The sequence below is a fragment of the Harpia harpyja genome, chromosome 16 (assembly GCF_026419915.1).
Source record: "Harpia harpyja isolate bHarHar1 chromosome 16, bHarHar1 primary haplotype, whole genome shotgun sequence".
Classification (NCBI taxonomy): Eukaryota; Metazoa; Chordata; class Aves; order Accipitriformes; family Accipitridae; genus Harpia; species Harpia harpyja.
Genome location: NC_068955.1, coordinates 687302 through 709695, shown reverse-complemented (window position 1 = coordinate 709695; position 22394 = coordinate 687302). Strand labels below are relative to the sequence as shown.

General features: G+C 52.9%; 1 protein-coding gene across 1 annotated transcript in view; it reads right to left on the bottom strand.

Annotated features, from left to right (window-relative positions):
* The window catches only part of EPHA10 (EPH receptor A10), a 46758-nt gene that overhangs the window by 7456 nt on the left and 16908 nt on the right, over positions 1-22394 (bottom strand). The window contains exons 4-13 of the mRNA XM_052811480.1: positions 18402-18557; positions 17239-17580; positions 10282-10406; positions 7809-7971; positions 6292-6400; positions 5971-6026; positions 4429-4554; positions 2696-2881; positions 1867-1928; positions 1543-1746 (exon numbers count right to left, since the gene is read on the bottom strand). Of these exons, the coding sequence (XP_052667440.1) occupies positions 1543-1746; positions 1867-1928; positions 2696-2881; positions 4429-4554; positions 5971-6026; positions 6292-6400; positions 7809-7971; positions 10282-10406; positions 17239-17580; positions 18402-18557 (1529 nt within the window). The remainder of the gene's footprint in view (positions 1-1542; positions 1747-1866; positions 1929-2695; positions 2882-4428; positions 4555-5970; positions 6027-6291; positions 6401-7808; positions 7972-10281; positions 10407-17238; positions 17581-18401; positions 18558-22394) is intronic.

Genomic DNA, 22394 nt, shown 5'->3' with positions numbered 1-22394 from the left:
CTTTCACCCTGGCTTGCTCTCCTGTAATTAGCAATCCACACCTCAGCATCTGCAGAGCTCTCTGGATGCAGTAGGGGAAGCAGGTGACAGACACCACCGCTAATTGTAATTAACAGTGGGGAGACCTTGACCCCAAAGCCACAGCCCCGCTGCACCGCGGTGGGAGAAGCCAGGGCTCCTGCTGGGCTCTCCATCCCCCTCGCTCAGCGGGCTGCTCCATGCCCGGCGGCACGCCAGCGCCAGGGCAATTCCGCTCGAGAGCTTTGCGGCACGACAGCCACGGCTGAGCTGCAGGTCTGCAGGCAACGCTCACCGTGTCCGGTGAGGGGGAGTCACGCTTTGCCAGGGACTCTTCGGGACAGTAGTGCTCTCCCTATGGAGCGCACTGAGCGTGCCTCCCTGCAGCTAGTGATAACGGCTGAAAAAGTTTTCCAAGACTCTTTCTGCCACCGGTCTGCTCAGAGTTGGCAAATGACTGCAGCTCCTGGCAGAGCACGGGCCAAACCCTGCGAACAGGCTCTTCCCCCTGGGATGCCCATACCCTGCGCTGGGACACAGGCACCGCGTCCCCGCAGGCAGCACACATCAGCTGCTACCTCCTCGGCACTGCCCAATGCTCCCTGCAAACATTAAGTGCTCATTTGGTTGAGGAATCAAAGCTCTTTAAAATATTAATGCCCAGTTAATGTGATGTGTTAACAGCCCCAGCTGATACCAGGTAGATGCGGGGTACCAAAAGACATACGACTTATTGCTCTGCAGTTAAAAATGCATTGAGGCACCCTCACGTGAAACGCGCCAAAGCAGTGTGTGAAAGAAGTGGGGAGAGAGAGCCGGCTCCGGCGAGGGGCTGTGGGGGTCTCGGGGGCCCACAGGGTGCCTGCCCAGCCCGGCGGGCAGGGACAGCCCCACGGCTCCGCACCCAAGGGCTGCCGGGCAGCTTCTCCAAGTGCATGCAGGCACTTGGGAGACACACTGGCTAGCAGAGCTGACGAGGCGTGAGTGTGAATCAAGCAGAACTTAAGTTCTTAATTGAAAACCATGAACTTCATGACAAGTGATAAAACAGACATAAGGAACCCTGAGGCTGCCAGGGCTGCCTCCAGCCACCCGCTGCCTCTCTGCCAGTTTGTGCAGATGCGTGCAGGGCCGCGGCCAGAGGAAGAACAGTGCCGGACGGCTCCTGTGCAGTTCCCTGGCTAAACGCATTTGCCAGCTGAGAAAGAAGCTGTTAAGATGCAGAGCCCACATTCATACATGAGGAAGGAAACAGGAGCCTAGGAAAAATATTGGTTCTGGAGTAGAATTGCTGTATGTCTTAACTCCACCTGTGGAAGCTGGCTGGCTTTGGATTTGATCCTTATTCAGCATTCAGAGCAGGCTGCAAACCTCTCCAGTGACGCCAGGCCCCAGCCCAAGCGCTCCCAGCCATGGCTGTGCAATGCAGCCAGGGAGATCCACCTCTGCGGAGGTTTTGTAGCCGTTCTGTCAGCATTTTGCTTTCAGGGAATGTTGACAATAGAATTTGGAAATGCAGCTTACCGTGGTGGAGAAGATGGTCTCCATCTTATCTTCTTGTGGCCGTCTGAAACCAGTTATTTTGCAAGCCAGGCTGCTGTTCACAAGGACCTTGTGGGCAGCAAGGCTTTTATGTATGTAACCCATCTCTGCCAGGTACTTCATGCCAGAGGCAATCCCCTGCAACATGCAAACGAGCTGGGTGGCCGTGAACTGTCCCTCATGCTTCTGTAAAAAAAGAGGCAGCAAAGCCAAAGGTGAGTAATGCCCAGTTCAAGGGGGCACCGCCAGCAGAGCCCAAGCGGGTGGCAGACCCCCACAGTTACCACTGGCTCCCACAGCACTTACCCTGAGAAAAGAGTCCAGCACACCATTCCCCATGTACTCCATCACTATCATCATGGTACTCCCTGCACGGACAGACAAGGAGCACTGCGTGAGTCCTGCCCATTGCTCAGGCAGTTCTAATACTGCAGGTGTTAGAAATCCTGGTGCTAACCTCCAGCATGGTCAGCCTGCACTGCCTGGCTATTAAGGGAGACAAGGACTTTATCTCAGACAGTGTGCAATGAGCAGTACGTCCGAGGCTTTCATGTCGTTCCCAGCTGGGATCACGCTGGATCCCAGTATCAGATGCTCCTTTTATCAGGACACTGAACCACATCACAAAGGAGGATGGCACTACCCAATGAATGCAAAAGCAACCAGCTCAGCCCAAGACTCAGGACAGAAATACTTCCTTACCTAACAAAAAGGCTAGTTTTTTTACTAGCAAAGAAACATGCTCACGTTTCTTTGGATTACATGAATATCTATTTAACTACAGCATCTGCAGACTAGTTCAGCGCACACACTCCCACGAGACCCAGGAGCAGTCATCTGTTTTACTGACAGAACCTCACTTCAATTTGCTTTTATTAAGAGTACACAGTTTTGCTGCTAAGCCACTACCTGGATTTATTCACCTAGCTGTAAGCATTTTATTAATCATCAGAATGCTAAAATAGCTAATACATGAGGAAACGCCTGATTTCCAGAGAGCAACAGTATTGCACCTTCAGCACCAGGTCATCACTCCAAAGCAACAGCTTAAGCACATTGCCTGCACAGGAGCCCTCCTCCACTGTGTGTGGCTCAGGCTGCCCCCCCATGCCGTATGGCCTGGGACCCCCCTTACCTCTGGTGATGACCCCCTCCAGGCGGATGACGTTGGAGTGATCAAACTGGCCCATGGTGCTTGCCTCTGCCAGGAAGGAGCGCTGCTGCTTCTCCGAGCACCCTGCCCGCAGGGTCTGGATCGCCACCGGCAGCTCTCGCTTGCTGGGCAGCTTCAGGCATCCCCGGCAGATTTCTCCAAACTCTCCTGCATAGCAGAGAGACGAGTTAAGCAGCATCCGAGGCCACGGCAGGACATCCCTCACAGCTTCCCTCTAGGGGATATTTTCTTTGCCCTGGGACCATAAAGTGCATTCCTGTAGCACGAGTGATGTGTCTCACTGTGTAGACAAGCAAGATTTTCCCATCGTTAATCAGAGGATTTGCCAATCCATAAACTCAGAAACACACGGAGCCCTGCGTGGCTGCAAGTTTCCCCCGCAGAGTCTGTTTTACGATCTTCCCCCACCTTTGCTGAACACACAACCCTTCACACAAGTTTAGCATCAGCATGTGATACTAAAAACGTGTGATAATGCAATGCAATTTCTTCTTCCTCTTCCTACATCTCTAAGCCATTCTCTCCATGCTCTGCTCAAGTGCACATTGCACTTTTTCTCATGAAAAGAAGATTAACCCCCAGCCACCAAGTTCATGCTCCCTGGGCCTGGCTCGTTCTGCTTCCCAGCTCGGCACACGCAGGATCTGCTTCTCATGGAACAGAGCACGGCAGGGCCAGGAGGGTTTCTGCAGTCTTTGAGGCAGAGTATCCCACTCTGCACAGCCACACGCTTGACACAACAGGAGCTACCAAATTCATAACATAAAAGGCTAATATTGGCTTTACAGCAAAAAATGTGTAGCTATGAAAAGCTTTATTGATTTCAAAGCCAGGTACTTGTTAGGTCAGCAGTAAGACAAATGTACTCCCAAATTCCTTCTGTTTAAATGTGTTCCTGACCAATTTGCTTCCAAAAGGTATGTGGGATTAGTCTCAGCTGCTCCACTCAGCAGCTACAAAGATAACCTCCTCCTCTCCTCAGTGTCCTCTTCCCTTCAACACTGTCCTTTAAGCTGGTGGGCAAGCCCTTCCCTCTTCCCTTCCTCCACCCCTTCTTCTTCTGCAGCTGAATTTATCTTTAGGAAAAGAAACGACAAAGAATCATCGTGTTTCCCATGTTCTGGCACACTTTAGCAGTTAAGGCTCTAGGGCCCAGTGAGGGGATTTTAATTTGCTTTTAAGTTTTAGGCAGTGAAGTTGATGAAAATCAATAAATCATTAGGTTCACATATTTATAAATAGTTTTCATGCTGCTGTCAAACTGCCCAGATGCAGATAATTGCTGATGCTTTCTGGTCTGTGCCTCACTCAGTTGGCTGTACTTAGTGCCTCAGAAAAATAAACGGGAATGCAAAATCAAGCTCCTGAACAAAATACTCACCAGCCCCCCTCCCATCTCCCCACTGCAAGCATGTACCCTCCCTGAGACAAGAGCAAAAGTCCACACCGCTGACGGTGCCAGAGGACGAGGAGCTGCCCTGGCAGATGCCGGCAAGGTGGGCAGAGCCTGCGGGAAGCAGCGGGAGGGCCGGCACGTGCCCACGGCACTGCGGCTCGGGCAGGACCGCAGCAGCAACGTCACAGCACTGCCGTGGCCCTGCGTGCCGGGGGCGAGAGGGGAGCACTCCGGCTGGGCACACGCGCAGCCCACGGCACAGCCACCGGCACAAAGGGGCCAGCGAGGAAGAACTTGCCTGTCCCAATGATCCTCTCAATTTTAATACTAGCGTTATCCAGCTCTTTGGCAAAGAGGTGCACGGCCTGCATGGGGTCTTCACAAGTGTCAGGGTCGATGTACGTCCTCCTGGTTGGTATTTTAACTGCAGGAAAGGCAGAAAGAGCGCATGAGAAAGGCTTGGCAGAGCTCCTGCCCACCCGTCCCAGGAAACACCCTCGCAGTTACCCATCTCCAGGTCTGCTGGCAGGTCTAACTTCCCACCTTTTTATAAGCAAAGCAAAAGATTTGGCTTTAAGGTTGCTAGATTTCTTGCAGGATTAAATGAACCTAATTGCTCTGCTCCACTGCCACAACCCCTGGGTTAAAGGAGAGTAGCTCCTTCACTCTAGCGCAGCCTCCTCCTAGACTGAGCCTATCTGCCACCCGTGCTAATCCTCAAGTATCCAAATCATCTCTGTTCCCAAGACCTCTAGGAGAGGTAATTATAACAATGAGCAACAGCCATGTTCCAGGTCCCCTCGACTAGCAGCATGGGCAGCAAAATACCTCCCGCAGGCGCCTACCATCTGCTGCATGGCGAGCGACCCTGCCCGGGAGCACGTCCAGGAGAACTGCACGGAACGAGGCTGACCCGCTTACAGGAGCCCTTGCAAAGTTCCAGAGGAGAAACAGCCACCCGCTTGCTGGGGCTTCCTCAAAACCCTAATTCACGTTTCCTGAAAACAAACAGCCAAAACAACGGCCGAAGCACATCAGCTCCACCGCTCACCAGGCCCCTGCTAGAGCACTGCCACGTCTCCTCCTCTCCCTGGGCAAGGCGAGGAGGACAACGGATGTTTTGCACAAGCTGCTTGGCCCGTCCAGGACCAGCACACAGGCTAACAGCCAGATTGCTCTGGGAAGGGGTCGCACCACACAAGGCTTCCCTTCCACTTTGGCTCCATTCGCCTCCCCAAGAACAGACGGCTGCTGCACTCCCCTTGCCCTGCATAAAAAACCTTCCAGATCAGCAGCGTGAGGCCCTTCAAAGCCAGGTGAAATGGCCAAGCTGCATCCGAGAAGCATGCAGGCTCTGCTGCTTCTGAAAGGCTTTGGGGAGCAGAAGAGCACGTGTGCGCTTCACGGGCATATGCCAGGAATCAAATAAACTTATCAATCCTGACATCTGAATTTCCTTTGACAACTGTTGTCTGTAAAATTATTGCTGCTCAATAATCAAGAGTAGCCCCAGAAAACAAAGCTGTATTCTCATGTAGCTGTTTGTGAAAAGCTGATGGAATAATTCATACACCCCGTGGAAAGCTGAAAGCATCCCCATTGCCTTTGGCACGGCAGTGACCTGTGTGCAGGAAGGACGGACACTGGCTTATGAAGCTGTCAAGCCCACAGTCCCCAGAGAGCCTCACTGTGCCGAGACCCTGCTCTGGGATAATGCAGGATGACAACACTTCAAAAGGAAGGACTCAGGGCTGCTTTGTCAGGAGCTGGGTTATTAATAGCAATAAATACAGGGATCCCCACACAGTTGTACTGGCCACGGTGGCCAGGCTTCACTTACAATGGAAGTACAGCTCCTCATCCCCATCCTGGCTGGCTTTGCTGTAGCCACACTGCCTGCAATGAGAATGAAGATGCACACCGTTATCTGGGCAGCAGTCTCTCGCTAGGTATAAAAGCCTCAAGTCGCAGCTCAGGAACAGAGTCCAGCCCCATGGCACAAGGAGCCAGCATGTAGTTTAACCCAGCTCCCATGCTGAGAGCCAGTGCTGCCCCGTGCCGCCAAGAGCCCCTGCTGCGGGGGCTTCGCTTCGGTCCGGTCCTCCTCCCCTGCCCCAAACCTCCTCGGTCCATGCCCCGGCTCAGCTGCGGCTCCGCTCACCTCCTCCAGACCATCATGCCAATCACCATGGACACCAGCACCGTCAGCCCCGCGATGGCCACCACCGCGATGATGAGGACAGGGTTCTGCTCGCTGGAGGCCACTGTCACTGTGGGAGGCAAGCAGAGCGGGTCGGCAACGTGCCCTGGGGCAGGTCCAAGGCATGGGGCAGCCCCAGCTGCTCCTCCCAGGGCTGACCTGTGTCCTCCAGCAAGGCTGTGGGACAATTCACCTGCAGCGCCAGGCTACATTTCACCATCCTCACAGCAATTCACATTCTGGTTCAGTTTTAAAAGCTCGAGCTGGTGCAATCAGACCAATGTGCAGGGCAACACTGCAGGTGCGGACAGAGCAACCCCAGCGCTGCCACACCAGGCTCCTGGTTTTGTTAATCAGCGCTGAGGAAAGGTTTCTGTTTATCAGAGGGACATATTAAAATTTATGGCTTACAAATAGTTTTCCTTCATCACATTAATCCCTTCCTTCCTGCTTTTGCAAACAGGGATATTAGAAAGCTAAATTCTATATAAAATTTTTATTGGCTTCAATTCATTCTGAAAATGTCTTCTGTGTGGCAAATGGATGCAATTTAAAGCCCTGTTAAACACAATCTGTGGGAGTCATACTGAGCCAGCCATTTCAGGGCTTTCATTTCTAGCCAGGGTGGATTATTAAGCTGAAGCCCTACCATCTCTCCAAGCCCTCTTTTAGTCAGTGAAATAAGATGCTTCTGGACTATAGTTATGAATGGAAACTGAAAAGGAAAAGCCCCAGCAAATAACACTGGTGCTGGCTGACCTTATTCAGCCAAGCGGCTAACAAGCCAAGTGTCTCATGAGCCAGGACGGCAGTGGGGGTAAGCAGTCATCTCCTATCTGGGGCACACATCCAAGACCAGCTGGATCCAAGGCTGGCCTTGCCTCCTCTGCTGCAGACGGTGCAGCTGGCCACCCCGTCTCTGCAGCGCCCGCTGTGCGCTGCACAGCTTCGCAGACATGGGCAGGATCGTGCCCTCGGCGGTTACATCAGCAGGGAGCGATGCTCACTCCCTTCCAGCGCCTGTTTGGTGGCCCCACAAAAAGGACCTGCTGAGTTCTGTTCTGGCACCAACTTCACAGCAAGTCAAAACAACCCTCAGTCACTCTTGCTCTGCTAAGCACTTTCTTGGGCAATCTCAGTCGAAGAGCAGAGACTGTCGCCAGTCTCTACACCAGAGAGGAGCCAGAGACTGGCTGCCCTCACTGATGCTGCACTGAGAAGAGTGAGGACAGACACCTCCAGGACAGGCAGGCCAGCAGCAGCAGTTTTGTTAAAATCAAAGAGGAAAATGCAATTAAAAGCAAGTCCTGGGAAGTACCTGCTCTTAGACCCGGAGCGGCAGAACCAGAGGAACAGATGCTGTTCCACAAAACCAGGAGCATCTGGGGCAGGAGCAGCAGCATCCCCACAACTCGGCTCAAAGAGCCTCACGTCTGCAGGTGCGTGCGTAAGAGGAGATGAGCCTTGCCAACACTTACACTCTGCCAGCGTCTCCACTTCAATACTAGGGCTGTAGTTTCCGTAGTCCGGCGAGGAAGATGTCCGGATTTGGAAAATATAGAGGGTGCCAGGCTTCAGGTTATTGACCGTCACGGCCGTTGACGTGGTTTTCACAGTTGAGTAGCTTTGATCTCTCTGATCCTGTGAAATAATGAGATACCAGCAATCTAGCTGGACTGACAGCTGCGCCACAGAGCAGGCACTGCACAGCTGTATCTTTGCGTCGCCTCTGGGTCCCATCAGGACAGTCTATCTAAACATAAAGCCTTCGACAGAAAGAATACATTTACTAGATGTCTCATTAATAGAAATTGCATGGAAAGGTCACATGAAATAGCAGATGGAGCCAGGTGATGCGCTATGAAGGCAGGCAGAGGATGGGGTGGTGGGGAGCAGCTGTGCCACCCTGCATGGCTCCTTTCCTCCTGCCTGCCCCCGCGCTGGGGCTCGGCTGCTGGCACCGTCCTGCCCCTTCCTGCTCCCCTGCTGCAGCCGCCTGAGCCCTGGAGTAAATACACACGTATTAGCACACACTGAGTAATCAAAGCTGGCAGGTGGGTCTGCCAACAGTCCTGGTCCCCGGGATTTTACCCACTTGCCCAGCAACCTACAGATCCTTCCGCTTTGACTAAGGGAGAGCGCGACGGGCAGCCCCCCTCCTGCAGCCGCTGATGGAGACAGCGAAGGCGCGGTAGGTTCTGCCCGGCTAGACGGCCAGTGGGACCGCTGGGCTACCTGCGCTGCTTTCACATGCCAGAGCCCAGACCCCTGTGCCTCTGGTTCTCGTGGTTTGCAAAGCAAAACAAGCCCCAGCACGCCCCTTGAGCTCCCGCAACGCTTCGTGTGCTACCGTGCAGCCACTATCGGAGATCATTTTCTCAGCCATGTCAGGTACTTCTGAACAAACTTCCTGGCGAGAAGATGAGGCCGGTGTTGCCACAGTCCCAGACTGGCATTATCTGAGGCCACTTTCCACCAGGAGCGGGGCCAGGCCACATCCCACAGCCTCAGCCCCTCTCAGATCCCATGCGCGCATGCTGCATCCTCATGACGCCGGAGACTAGCCCCGACGAGCGTCCCAGCCCTGCGATCTGACACGGGCACAGGCAGCAGCCGTTCACCGCACCGCTCCCAGGGCCAAGACGTCGCTGTGAAATGTATTTTCCATTTGATATGCTTTCCCCCTTGAATCTCCATAGTTAAAGTATGGCTTTAAAAGCAAAGATTAAGAACCAAGTTGATTTTTGTGTCAGCATCAAGAACCTCGTTTCAGTCAATAATTGCTAAACTATAGTTTGAATTCCCTACCCAAGCAGGGCGTTTCCTCATTTCATATGCCCTGAGTATCTTGTTGCAGCAGCCCATTTGCACAGGAATTACCGTCTCGGGCTTCAGCATTCACCCTCACCCACAGATTCCTCCTTTCAAATCTATCAGATACTGAAAATGACATTAATATGAATCAGCTTCAAGGTAGCTTGTTTCTAAATACAGAACACCAACATGTCACCTGCACAGTTTGCTTGACATGTAATCAGTTTCATAACGAGCCTGAGCACACGCAGATAAGGTAATTTGCGGAACTGTGTCATAAACTGCATTTATTTTGATTTAGAGCATTGTCCCTGCTCTCTGCCCACCGGTATTTCTTCTAAAATTCTCAACCCACCACACCTGTCAAATAACAGCTATTTTTAAAATTAAGAGACTGTCAGAAAAATGTTTGTTTGTGTCCCCTCCTGTGTGGAAGGCCACTCACAGCTCACCTAAATCACAGATTCAGTGGCCCTCAGTCCTAAACCAGTGAAGACCACAAGGTCCAACACTTTCCCAGAGAACAGGCTATGAATACAGGTGTTATCTCGTCAAAGATTTAGAAACCCAGTATGGTTTAGCACTCCCTGTCTAGCTGGCTAATGGCAAGCACTCAAACCTCAGATTTTTAATGTCCTTGAAAAAAGCCAGCCAATGCATTAAAAAAAAAAAAAAAAAGAATGAATGAAAATTATTAGCTTTACTGTTTCTCCCAGGGAGATGTCGACATTAGGACTAGATGAAATCTTGCTGCGCAGATGGGTAAAAAAACCACTAATTAACATAAACTCTACAAATAATCCAAATTTCCCAAAACTTGCATAAGCCGATTGCATAACACTGTTGGAGAAAAGACTTTAAAGGCCCCTATTTGAAGCACTCCTCTTTCAGGTGCCAGTAAAATCTTCACAACAGCACCGTCCACAGACATGCATTCCCTCCCTTTCCCACCGCTCAATCTTCACGCGGCGGGTGGTTGACTGCGACCAGGAGCGCCGGCACATGCAGCACCCACCCCGGCACACGCAGCAGCCCGCGCTCCCGAGGGGCAGACCTGGCTGGTGAGGGAAATAGCCAGGAATCGGCCGGGGAGGGCTGGGGCACGACCGAGAGCCAGAGCCAGTCCCCAGAGCCTACCTTCTCGTAGTACTTGACCTCATACTCGGTGCCGTTGGCGGTCAGGAAGCTCGGCTCCTGCCACGACAAGGAGATGCTCTTCTGCTCAACTTTATCTGTGCGGATGTCAGTGACAGGAGTCGGCGCTGAAAAATCAGAGGAAAGCAGCAGGTGACGGTGGTGCTGCCGGGGGCAGAGCATCCCCCCTGCTCCAGCAGCGTACTCTGCACCCTCCCTGCGGCCAGCAGCACCCAAATCCCCCTGCACCAGCCCAGCACAGCCTGCCACGTCTGGGGCAGAGCCCCGGGGACACAGCCTGTGACGCTGCATGCCACCACACTTCGGTTGCTTTGGTTCTGAACAGCCAAGTAAGCGCAACCAGCAGATCACAGGTTCCAAGGAATTTTATCTCTATCCTCTTATTCATCTGGCTGTGAGTCACACGTCAGCCCGAATGTGTTCAGTTGTGGTAACTTCATTTCTGCTTCTGCCCTGTGATGCCACAGTAAAAACTTCAACAATTTAAACAGCTGAAGAGTGTGCTGCTTCTGCAGATACCAGTTCCCTCTCTCTGAATCAGGACTAAAACAGGGCAAACTCCAGGCTGGTAATCATCCAATGGGAGAAGATGGTGGTAAAATACAACAGCTTTGTAATCTGTGGGCAGCTAGTAACGCTCTGACTGAAAACAAGCGTAAAACCCTAATTGCACCCTCTGCCCATAGCGCTGCAGAGGGGTCTGAGCACTGGCTAACATTCAGCACTCTGAACCTGCTGCTAAGGATTTCTGGGAAACACAAAATACAATCTTTGAGCAGGAGGGCTTGTAGGACATACCAAGGCTTCGCCAGCCGCCTCCAACCACCCTGGCGCAGGCTTTGCCCCACACTACTCTGGACAGCCGGGAAGATGGGAGAGCTGCCTGCCCTACCCGCTGCCGAGCACACAGCCTGTGCCCCAGGAGCTGGCTGTTTATTTCTAGTTAGCACATGCTCCACGCTGAATCTTTCTCCCTGGCATGTGTGCTCCCGTTTAGTTCATCTCACTATGCAAGATGCACTTGCCAACTATTCCCATTTTAATCAGGTTTGGCTCCAGACGAGCTGACTTCTCCAGCACGCAGCAGGCAGCTCGCTGTCCCCAGCTATCCGCAGGCTCTCTGCCTGACACCTTTGCTGTTCACAGCAGCAGAGAAGGGTCTGCCTGCCTTACCCTGCTGTGCTCATCCCTGCTTTCCCAGGGCCTCCTCCGCATCGTCTCCTCCTCTGACCACCTTCTCCTGCCTTCAAGCCGCTGACCTGCGCTCAGTGCCCGTACAGCTCCCGCAGCTGACAGGCAGCAGCACTGTCTGCGCCGGGCTCCCAACCTGCAAGCAGCATCCCAGCAGCTCTTCCGAAAGCCTCTGCCTCCTGCACGAGTTGGAAAGCCAGCTGGACCTGTCGGACTGTCTGCAGCATCTCAGGAGCCAGCCAAGGACACGGCATCCCCTGACTGCCCAGAGCAAGGCAGCAGCGGCTCAGACGCGGTGATCTGCCCATGGCCAGGGCATTCAACAACAAGAGGAGGGAGGAAGAGACTGCTTAGGTCATGCTAGGACATCAGTGTCTTTGCTGCAAAGGTACTATTTTAGTAGGGAAAATAAACTTTGTACCTGGTGCCTTGATAAAAGCTTCTATTGCAGCCCCTTGCTCTGCTTTGGATTGATTAGAGAGAAAATTAGGATTGATTAGAAAAACTGACCTCACCCGTGGCTGAACACACCAAGTAAGGTCTTCACAGCTCTCCTGGGGCAGTGCCACAAGCTGTCCTGGTCAGGAGGCAGAAAGTCTCCTCTCCAGCTGAGGAGAGAACAGGGAACAGCAGAAAAGCGTCCCATAACTGTGGCTTTGGGTGGCTCAGCCTGCCCTCAGCAGCCATCAGCCTGGCCACGGCTGGAAGGCACAGTCCTGGCACAAGGAAGAGCGGTCCCTGGATCACCCCGGTAAGCACCAAGGGCCAGAATGCACCAAGGTGAAGGGGCTGCAGTGACCAATTCACCCGTTTACACCAGTAGCCCTGCAGCAGGCACAGTGAAAGCTGCATGGGGAAATCGGCTGCTTCTAGCTTGTCCCACTTCTCCATCAAATCAGGACATTTGCTGGACCCTGACCAACCCACAGAGACTCCTGTGGAGAGGAACAAGTCCCTGGAAAGTAAACCTAAGTATCTGTGAAATTTTGTATTTATTACTTAGCTCATTAATCTTTGCTGAAGAAAAAAGTCCTCCTGATGTTTTATTCATGATGATTTGCTCATTGATTCCAAGTCCCTTCGGCTTCTGCTGAAAGAGCGGGAGGACCCGAAGGGCAGCCGGGAGCTCCCGCGCTCGAGCAAGCTGACAGCCCCTGCCCGCAGCTCCCTCTGCTGCAATCTGGCCGAGTGTCGTTTCATGTTTTTAAAAGAAGTTCTCCGAGTAAATACACTGGCCCCAGAGCTGACCTTTAAGGGGATACCAAACTGTCCACGTGTAAAGAAGGGGAAGCAAGCTCACTCCAGCAGCACGAAGTAAGGTAACGCTCCCACCAGGCCAAGCAGGACAGGACCCCTTTCGGACCTCCCGCATTTTTTGCCCATGCTTTTCGCACAAAGGAGGCCTGAGACTCCTCCAGCACGGCAATCCCACGGCACACATGGTGCTGCCATCCTCCTCGCACCAGTCTGTACCACAGCACATGGGAAATGGCCAGCGCCGGCAGCACCCGTGTGCAGCAAAGGTTCCCCTCCTCTGCCAGAGACCTTCAACCCTGCTGGTACCGTCAGGAAGCCCTGTGCCCTCTTGAGGCACTACTTCAAACACCAATAATGAGTATGACTGAATTTGCACCAGTTTGGCACACTTTTGCTCCAAACCCGGCAAATTCCTCCTTATTCCCACTTCATCAGAGCCAGGTTTAGGCTAGCACAGGCTGTAATATGGCATTTGCTGTTGGGGTGGAGTGGTGAGAATGATTTTCATATGCAAGAAGTGTTTCAGTAAGATGAGAAAAAAAAAAGAGAAATATTCTCAACTTCCTTCATCAGTCTCATAAAGACACACTGACCCACATGCACAAACAGAAACGCACACGGGCACGCTCACAGCTTTCATCGCTGGGACAGCAGCAGGGTAATCCCCACCACGAGCCTGTGGCCCCGCACGTTTTACAAAACAAGTGATACAGGTGGCTGAGGCCAGCCTGACACTCAACTTTAGTTTTGCTCCTGTAAACTAAGTTAAGTGCTCCTTGCTGTTTTATATGATTCCCATCAATAAAATATCACGCAGATGCCCTCCTGTATCTCTGAATCTAGCAAATGGACTGAAGAAACCTGAACAAGTGGTCCTGGACTGTTAACAAAGTCATCGGGAAAAATCATACTTGCTTAGTGATGGGCTGTAGAGCAGAACCCATGGTACATGCCAGGAAAGCAGGCACTAGCCTCAAACATGCTTAAAAGGCATTAAAGAAAATCACACAGACTATAAAGCATTTCACACTGTGAAAAAAATGTGTTTCCCATCAATATTTTAAGCTCGCCTAACATTGCCTCTATTCTGAAAAAGCAAACATTAAATTATTCACCACTCTGCCTGATTTTATAAACTCCATTCTGTTGTTGGCAGTGGGTTTACCCCTCTTAATTAACCAGTATACCAGCAGAAAAGGCATAAAACTAGGTGTGGCCACAGTGTCTCTCCACTGAACGACCCACTGCATCCAAAACCCAAAGGGGGCCCTTAAAGAGGGACAACAGCAAGCACTTAAAAGATGGAGCTGAACCAAGTGCCTGCAGGCCAGGCAGCAGGAAGAGCCTCTTTGGTGCCCAGCCCCAGCTCCTGCACCCAGCCGCCTCCAGGAACGCTCTCTCCGCACCTTTGCGGGGCCGGGGCAGCCGAGCAGACACGCCGCAAACAAGAGCGGACCACAACCCGTCTGTTGCGCTCCCCACATGGGGTGAGCAGCAATCAGATGGACAGAACTCCCCATCGCCCCCGAATACCTCTGCCGCCCTGCACCACGGCACTGCTCACGCTGGGGAGAGCCAGCCGCTCCCCTCCGTCACCAGTTATTAACACTGCAATGCAGAAAATGCACTGGGCACTGTCGGAGGCAACGCCTGCCCCAGCGTCCTTCTTTCCAAACCAGAGAAGCAGCCTCATCAGTTACCATACAGCTCTTCCAGGTCCGGTTCTCACTGCGTGGAGAGCAAAGACCCCGTGAGCACAGACCCTCGCCCTGGAGCCGGCTCGTCCTGTGGACCCACCGCCCCTCCTGGCTGGGGCTGGGCTGGTGTTGCCGCACCAGCAACAAGCGGGCACAGAGAAGTCTACTTCAGAGGACCTAACTCAGCACAAACCGCTTCTCTATAGACTCAGAAAGGAGAATGCATTTCGGCACTGGCTGCATTATTAATCTGCAACAGATTTAAAAGCCCTTTAAGATAGGAGCCGATCCCTGCTGGGAATATAAATGACATCGTCCCAGAGTGTACATTTACATAGCTAATGCAGCTCTACTCCTGCAGGTAAACAGCTCCGTTCTCTCCTCAAACACTTTTATTTAGTCCCATGCTGGGGCCAGATTAGAAAAAACACAGTATTAATTTTGCCTCCTGCAGACTAAATAGCATCTTTTCTTTTCCCCTGCAAATACAATGAACAACTGCTAATTCCCTCTTGTGACTGCTGAAGGGGAAGGGCAGTGCGAAAGCTGCACTCAGAGCTATATTTAGAGGAGCAGGGATCTGACAGCTAAATAGGGTCTTGTTTCTTTGTTTAATTTTTCCTCTGAGTTTGCGTATCTGCAGCCAGAGCTTCCCTGCTGCTGCAAATCACTTCCCTGAGACCATTGCATCACAGCTGCCAAGGAAGTCACTGCTGTTCCAGGCATCCCTCAAGTCTCCCTTTCTCCTTATCTCTGGCCCCATCCAGCACTTCTGTGATGGGCTTTAATGATGAGGGGCTCCAGGGCTCAGGACTCACTGGAGGTGGCACACTCCGCAAACCGTCCGTGCCAGCCGTGGCTCCGCGTCCTGCCCGCACCGCCGCCTGCCTGCACAGGGTCCCATCCCACGCAGAGCCCTCCTCGCAGCAGGGGGGCTCTCGCCCCAGAGGGGTGTTACAGGCAAACTAGACTGAGAAGCCACCTCCCCAGGAGATGACCTTCTCCCCCTTTTTGCCAATAGGTGCAGGTTAATCACCACTGTCGCTTCTCGCTCACAGTGCCAAATCAAGAGGAACTGGGCCACCTGGGCACCTGCAGACGGAGCAGCTCCAGCCTGGCACTGCCCCAGGAGGGGACACCTTCGGCAGCAAAAAATTTAAGTGTTTCAAGAAACTTCCCGAGCCTCAGCTGCTCAGTTAATTCTGAGCCACCATCTGCATCCGGAGACTTGACAGCTCGACAAGAGACACTGATTTTGAACAGATTACAAGATTAATTATGCCATATTCTTTATGCATATTTCAGTTCCTTCAGGAGTATGCAGTGTTGAGTAAGGGGTTGAGATTCCCACTTATCCAGAAGAAAAGCTGTATTAAACAGATGAACGGCTAGGGCATGGGTTGGTATCACAGTCCTGCGGCTTCACTCCCTACAGAAGACAGGGCACTTGCTGCCCTTACCCAGCCTCTTGTCCCCGGCTCGGACCTGAAGCTCCAGGCAAGGACACAGCTCCTGAGCACTGGTCCCTCTGCCCAACACCAGGCAGAAGCCTCTGGAGGAACAGCTTGTTATTAGACCTCGTTGAGTTCACCCCTCCCTAGCTTGTACGCTGGCTCAGGAATAGCCGGAGCTCAGGAGACAGAAGATCTTCCCAGAGCTAAATCCATCCTTGAACAGCAAAGATCCTAATGAGAAATGACACCTCCACTGAAGAGCAGTCTGTGGCACAGCATCCACCCAACGGATTCACAGAAATTATCATATGAGGGAAGAGAAAGCAATGACACACGCAAAAACATTTGATCAAGTGGTGGGAAAATTATTTATAACAAGATCAAAGTTTAATCTCTTCAGATGAAATTGTTGGCCAATTCCTGCCAAGAGGTATGTGAGGATCATCTGTCTCCATTAACCGTGGCTTGGCAAAGGGTTTTCATGCAAATTAATAACGTAACCACAGAGGAACAGACAAGGACACAACAAGCCAGAGCTGATTTTCCTTAGGCACAGCTAACAATTGAGGAGGGATCAAACCCAGCCAGGGGCCCCATCTGCACAGGCAGGCTGGGTGCTCACTTCACCTCACATAAGGGAACAGAAGAGCAAAACGTAAAGTGGAAGGGGACACCTACAGTAAGAAATTGTGCCACAGACTGACATAGAAGAGAGCAATTAAATCAGGGTTTTTGTTTCCAAAGGACAACCAATATTGGAATTATCTATTTTAAGGAGGGTTTTTTTGTGAATGGGCTGAAAACGTTGCTTCTTTGAAGGTGCTTTTATTTTGATTTGTGAATTCAAACGGCAGCTGGATCACAGAGCAGACTCGTCCCTTTGGAAGAGCCCAGGCTGTCACCACGCTCACTGCCACCCACCTGTGAGCCAGTGCAGTGGGAGACAACGGGGCCACAGGCTCCTCCAGTACAGCCAGCTCCTCGCCTGCCCGTGGCACCAACCAAAACCCCCCCGGGAGTGTTGCAGCTCCGTCTCCATCTCCCCCTCCTGCCTGTGCTGCCTGCCATCGCTGAGCACCACGTCTGTGCCACCAGAGCAAACCGAGAGGAACTGGGGCACCGCGGCAGCGTCAGGCACGCAGAGCCCGAGGACAGCGCCCACGCCACCTCCAGACCCGCGTCCTCCCAGCAACGAAGCCACAGAACCAGCTGCCGAGCAGACCATACGCCCCAGAGGTGACGCGCAAGCGTAAGACAGCACGGGCAACTGTTTTCTTGGCGCGATGGGGGCGAGGCACCGCTCACCTTCAGCGGTCAGGTGCGCTACGTGGCAGCCATACCTGCGAGGCCTATGGAGACGTTCACCTCGGCGTACTGCTGCCCGGACAGCGGGCTGACGCCCGAGACGCCGTTGACAGCTGCCACGCGGATGGTGTAGTTGACGTGCGGCAGCAGGTTCACCAGGGTGACGGTCCGGTCCACGAGCCCCGTCTGCTGCGGCACAAAACCCACGCTGCTGCCGCACTGCTCGCAGCGGCCCCGCGGAGCCGCTGGGCACTGGCCGCACCACAGGCTGTAGGTCAGGTCGCTCCGGCCACCCGCGTCAGCGGGGGCACTCCACTCCAGGACCAGCGACGACTGCCGCAGGCTGTAGACCAGGTTCCTTGGGGCGGAGGGCGGACCTGGAAGCAGAAGAGTGTCTGTGCACAGGCACCGGGACAGCCGGGTGCTGCCTGGGGAGCAGGGCAAACCTACAGGTCCTCTGGGAGCAGCAGCACAGGCACCGGTGGCAGAGCAAGAGAGCACGGTCCCGGGCAGCCGCTGCACGTGGCAGGACAAGGGGATGTGGATGCATCGGTGCGTGCAGCTCGGTGGGGACACCAGACGGAGGATCCCCGCCGGAGGGACGGGTATGCACAGCAAGCAACAGCTCACGCAGCGCGTGAGGAGCGCCTGGCCGCAGCTGGCACCTCCCTGGGGATCGGCTGTAAGGGCCCCAGGAGCCCCACTGCTGGTCGGACACTGCCCAGCCACACTCGCCTTCGGGCAAAGCGGGAGGGTTTCTCATCGCTGTGCAGGCAGTTGTACAGCATTCATCACTGGAGTAGCTGGGGTCCAATCCAATTAACTAGAGGCCATTTAATTAAAATCTGTGATCTATGTTGACTAAATGACCGTGCCCTAGTTTTGCCAGGGAGCCTGCAAGCCCGACCACGCGTCTGTCTCAGCAGATTGCAGCCTCAGCCTGCAAGCTTCGTGGCGTAGGGACAGGACAGCCCCTCCATCCCCTCCCAACCGGGGCAGTACCCCAGTGCGGACAGGGCCGCCCAGGGACATACGTGCCCAGGCACAGCTCCCATGGGCCAGCACGGGCTGGCACGTGCTGGCAGGGGGACAGCCTTGGACAGCCTCCCGGGCATCCGCTCAGCTCTGCGGGACAGACACAGCGTCTGGATCCCCGTTTCCTCGCTTTACAAAGAGCTGCCGTTTCAGTGAGACGTACGTGTGCAGGAGGCAGATGGTGGGTCTGACGGAGACCTGGAGTAGTTCTTCTGGCACGAACAGAACGTGGAGGCTTCCTCATGCGTGAAGCTGTGCTCAGGGCAAGGAGAGCAGAGAGGGAGACGGAGGGAAAGCTTGTAAAATCCAGGAAGGCAAGCTGAAAAGACAGAGAGAGGCAGTTATGGGAAGAACACCACAAGGTGAATGGGAGACACGTTTGGTGACTGCATTTCCCCGTTTCTTGGGACATCCTTTGCCTGCCACTGGCCAGCAGATATCAGCCTCCATGCTACTTTCCCTGAGCACCTGCATGATCCTGGCACCAAGAGAGATGTGCCTTTGGTTTGACCCAGAAGAGACATTTAGATGCTGTAGCTCTGCACTGACCTCCAGGCTGGGGGACTCTTTCAAGGGGCTGGGGAGGGCCTGGAGGAATGGTCAGACATCCAGACAGCTGGGGCAACGTGCAAAGGGAGCTGGAGGTTCTGAAGGGACATGGGGGACAAGGTGGCTACGGAAAGATGCAGGATATGGAAAACACATGGCTTAGGGTTTAGAGTGAGGTGAGCAGAGCAGAAATGACACGGGAGCCACAGCAAGACTCAGCAACAACCCCAAAAGGAGAGGAATATTGAAAACAGAGAAGTCGGAGACCTCATCAGTCACCAGAGCTTCATATACAAACCCAAGTCACAAGGCCATGTCACTGGCAGCTACAGCTTTATCATTGTGGATTATACAGCAGTCACTGTGGACAGCGAGGTATGTGCTGAAGTTAAACAGTAGTATAAATTTTCTTTTATAAGTCATACACAGGCTTCCCTTAATACTTTGAGAAGCACCTTTGATACACAAACAAACAAGTAATTCACACACCGGTCAAGGATTTGCTTGATCTTTACTACCAGCAGCACACAGCCTACAAGCAATACTCCTAGCAGGACACCCAGAAGCTATGAAAGACTTATTGCTTCATGAAAACAACAACAAAGGCTGCAAAACTCCATAAAGCAGTTTGCAACAGTCTCAGTTTGACCTTAAAACATCTGAAAAGGAAGCAGCCTGCACACGAATGTGTGCCTGGCATTGCTGGGTGTCCCCAGCAGTAAGGGATGGGGCAGGTGTGCCCAGTGCATACTCCTGCCGGCTGGCGCAGGGGTCCCCTCCGGCTGGCAGCCCCTCCACGCTGAGAGGTGACCCCCAGAAAGGCCAGCCCGAGGGGCAGGAGTTTGTCTCAGCTGGATTTCAAGCCAAACAGAAGCACTCACGTTTTGCTTGGCTGCTTCATCTTCTTGATGTGGTGCTGCTGTCTGCTATCCCTTCATCAGCTCCCTGAATATTTAAACTTAATCACTTGTAAAGTTCCTAGATGAACAGCTCCAGTAACGCAGTCCCCTCTCTTATCATTTTTAAGGAGTTGGCTGCTGAGACTGTTCCTTTTAAAGCAGATTATTCCAGTGCACTCTGGTTCATTAATTTTTAGCATGATATAAAGCTGGCAGCTACAGCTGTGATCTGAGGACAAAGCACTAGACATAGCACAGGGCAGGGAGAATCCTTCCCTGGGATGCTGAAAATGGGTGAACATTTAAGGGGAGGTTATTTCACCTACCACAAAGCCTTTAGAAATTCAGTGCCCTACAGTCACACATGGGGAGGGACCACAGCAGCGTGGCTGAGGTTTGTACTCCCAGCGGTCCCTTCACCCCCCGGCCACCGGCACACGACAGACAGCAGCTTGGCAGAGCTGAGAGCAGCATCACACATGAGATTTTTGCCTTTCTTACGTAACGGATACAGCCTTTCAAGAGCTGCCTAAAAGCCTTGCTCTTTGCCAGACAAGATCTTGTGCTGTCTTGCCACCCAACACAAGCAAAGCCTGCAGAAAGCAACAGATTTGGCCTCCTCAAGCCCATTCCAGTCATGCCCAAGTAATGAAGAGAGACTTCCTTGTAACTGGAATGGAAACTGCAACTTTCCAACTGATGTGGACTCAACGTTACATTTCTATAGCAAAACTCAAGAATTAAATTGTTAAAATGGAGAATTAAAAAAACCCCAAACTTTTAAAAACTGAGGGAACCAAACCCAGCAGATTATTTCTGGGCTCCTCTTGGCTGTGGTTCCTGGCTGAACTGGACAAGACAAAGCATTTCAGGGCATGCTGTGGTCACCCAGACACGAAGGGCAGCCTCCTCGGTGGGCTCTGGCCAGCTGAGCTGATGACCGAGCTGGACATCAGGACCCCGCAGCAGTCACCAGAGACATGCAGGCGTTTCTTGTCTGCCTGACCTGCCTGCGATGTTGGCACTGGGTGAGACGATCCACGTGCCCGGAGCCCTCGTTGCTCTCACTGGCTGCAAGGGGAGCCCAGACACCTTCACCGGCTGTCACTGCGTGCTGGACAGCTGGAGCATCCTCTCCCGAGAGGCGCTGGAGGAGGGATTTCCAGGAAAATACGCGTTTCTAGGAAGAATAATTGACATTTGCTCCTTGATCTTGCAAGCTCTCGGCAACAGCTGCTGCCAGTATGGGACTGGAGAGCCTGCAGTTCTGTATTCACCTCCCCTGTCTCACAGTCTGCACGCCTCCGATACCGGATAAAACTAACCTTTAAAAGCATGGGCTTGACAAACACAACAGAGAAATAAGATTAAGACAGTGAGCCACAATATAGTAAATGTCACTCCCTACCTAGGGTGCTAGATAAAACAGGAAAAACTAGCAAATGTTTAAATTACTCCCAAAACTTCCAGCTTCCTCTTTACATTTGAGAAACCAAACCAAAACTAATGTTACATTCACACAATGGAGACATAGTTTGCTTTTTGCTTTAGTTAGGCAGCACTGACCACAATACAGGGCAGAAATATCACCAGTGGCCCACTAGTGATCCCAACACCCCACACACGGAGGGCACAGTCACTTCCAGAGAGCGGAAGCCTGAGAGCGCATCCTACCCCAACAGAGGCAGCAGCCAGATTTCAACAGAGAAACCCAGCACGAGCATCGAGCACTTGGGGGACTCTGCTGAAAGAGCCACCAAGAGCGAGCCGAACACGTGCTGCGCCCATCCCGAAGAGGCAGAGAATCGGCAGACCCCCAGATGCCGCAGTCCCCGCACGCTGGGGACAAGGTTTGAGCTTCCCCAAACGCTCGAGCATCTCCTCCCGGCTCTGCAGAGCGGTGACCCGAGCGCAGTCCCAGAGCCGGGGCTCGCGCTGCCACAGAACCGGCCCTTCTCCCAGCAGCTGGAGGACGCGGGGAGACGTGTGCCCTGAGAGCAGAGCCGGGATGGGACGGGGGCTCGTGGGCTTTGGTGCTGCACATCAGTTGCAGCCTCCATCTGCTGCGGCACCAGCTCAAACTCATCCCTCCCCGCAGGGAGAAGCCTATCTCGTTACACCATCAAAGCCTGAACACTGGTGCGAGATCCCTGCTCGCACCCTCTGTCAGGCAGAACAGAAAAATCAATCTCGTTCACAAACTTGATGGGACCTGAGCACTAAACCCAGAGCATACTGCCGCCACTCCTCGCATTTAACGGTGAGTCTCACAGTCACGTAAGTTTGACATCTCCTTGTAGGAAACTGAATGTTTTCAATTAGAAGCATTATTCAGGCTGATCCTCCCTGTTTTTTAATAGCTAGAAGTAAGTTTACAGAAGTGTCTGTCAGAAGGTACGTCACTTAATAACTGTACGGAAAGCCTCAATTTGCATTTCTCAGAAACACAGGCACCATGACCCTGCATGAGCGTGTCCCACAAGGAGCCTGGGCGCAGCTCAGCCGATGGGCTTACTTTTTAATTTTGTTTCTTGGTTGTCTGAATCTTACACTTCAGAAGAACAAAAGCACCCCAGCACATGTGATGCATCATGTGTGCCTCTCCGTTTCTTTTCTCAGATAAACTCCCACCCTCTTCCACCTCATCCTACAAGTGCTTTTCTTGGTCCCCAGCTGGTTTAGGTGTCCCTGTTATTTCACAGTGCTCA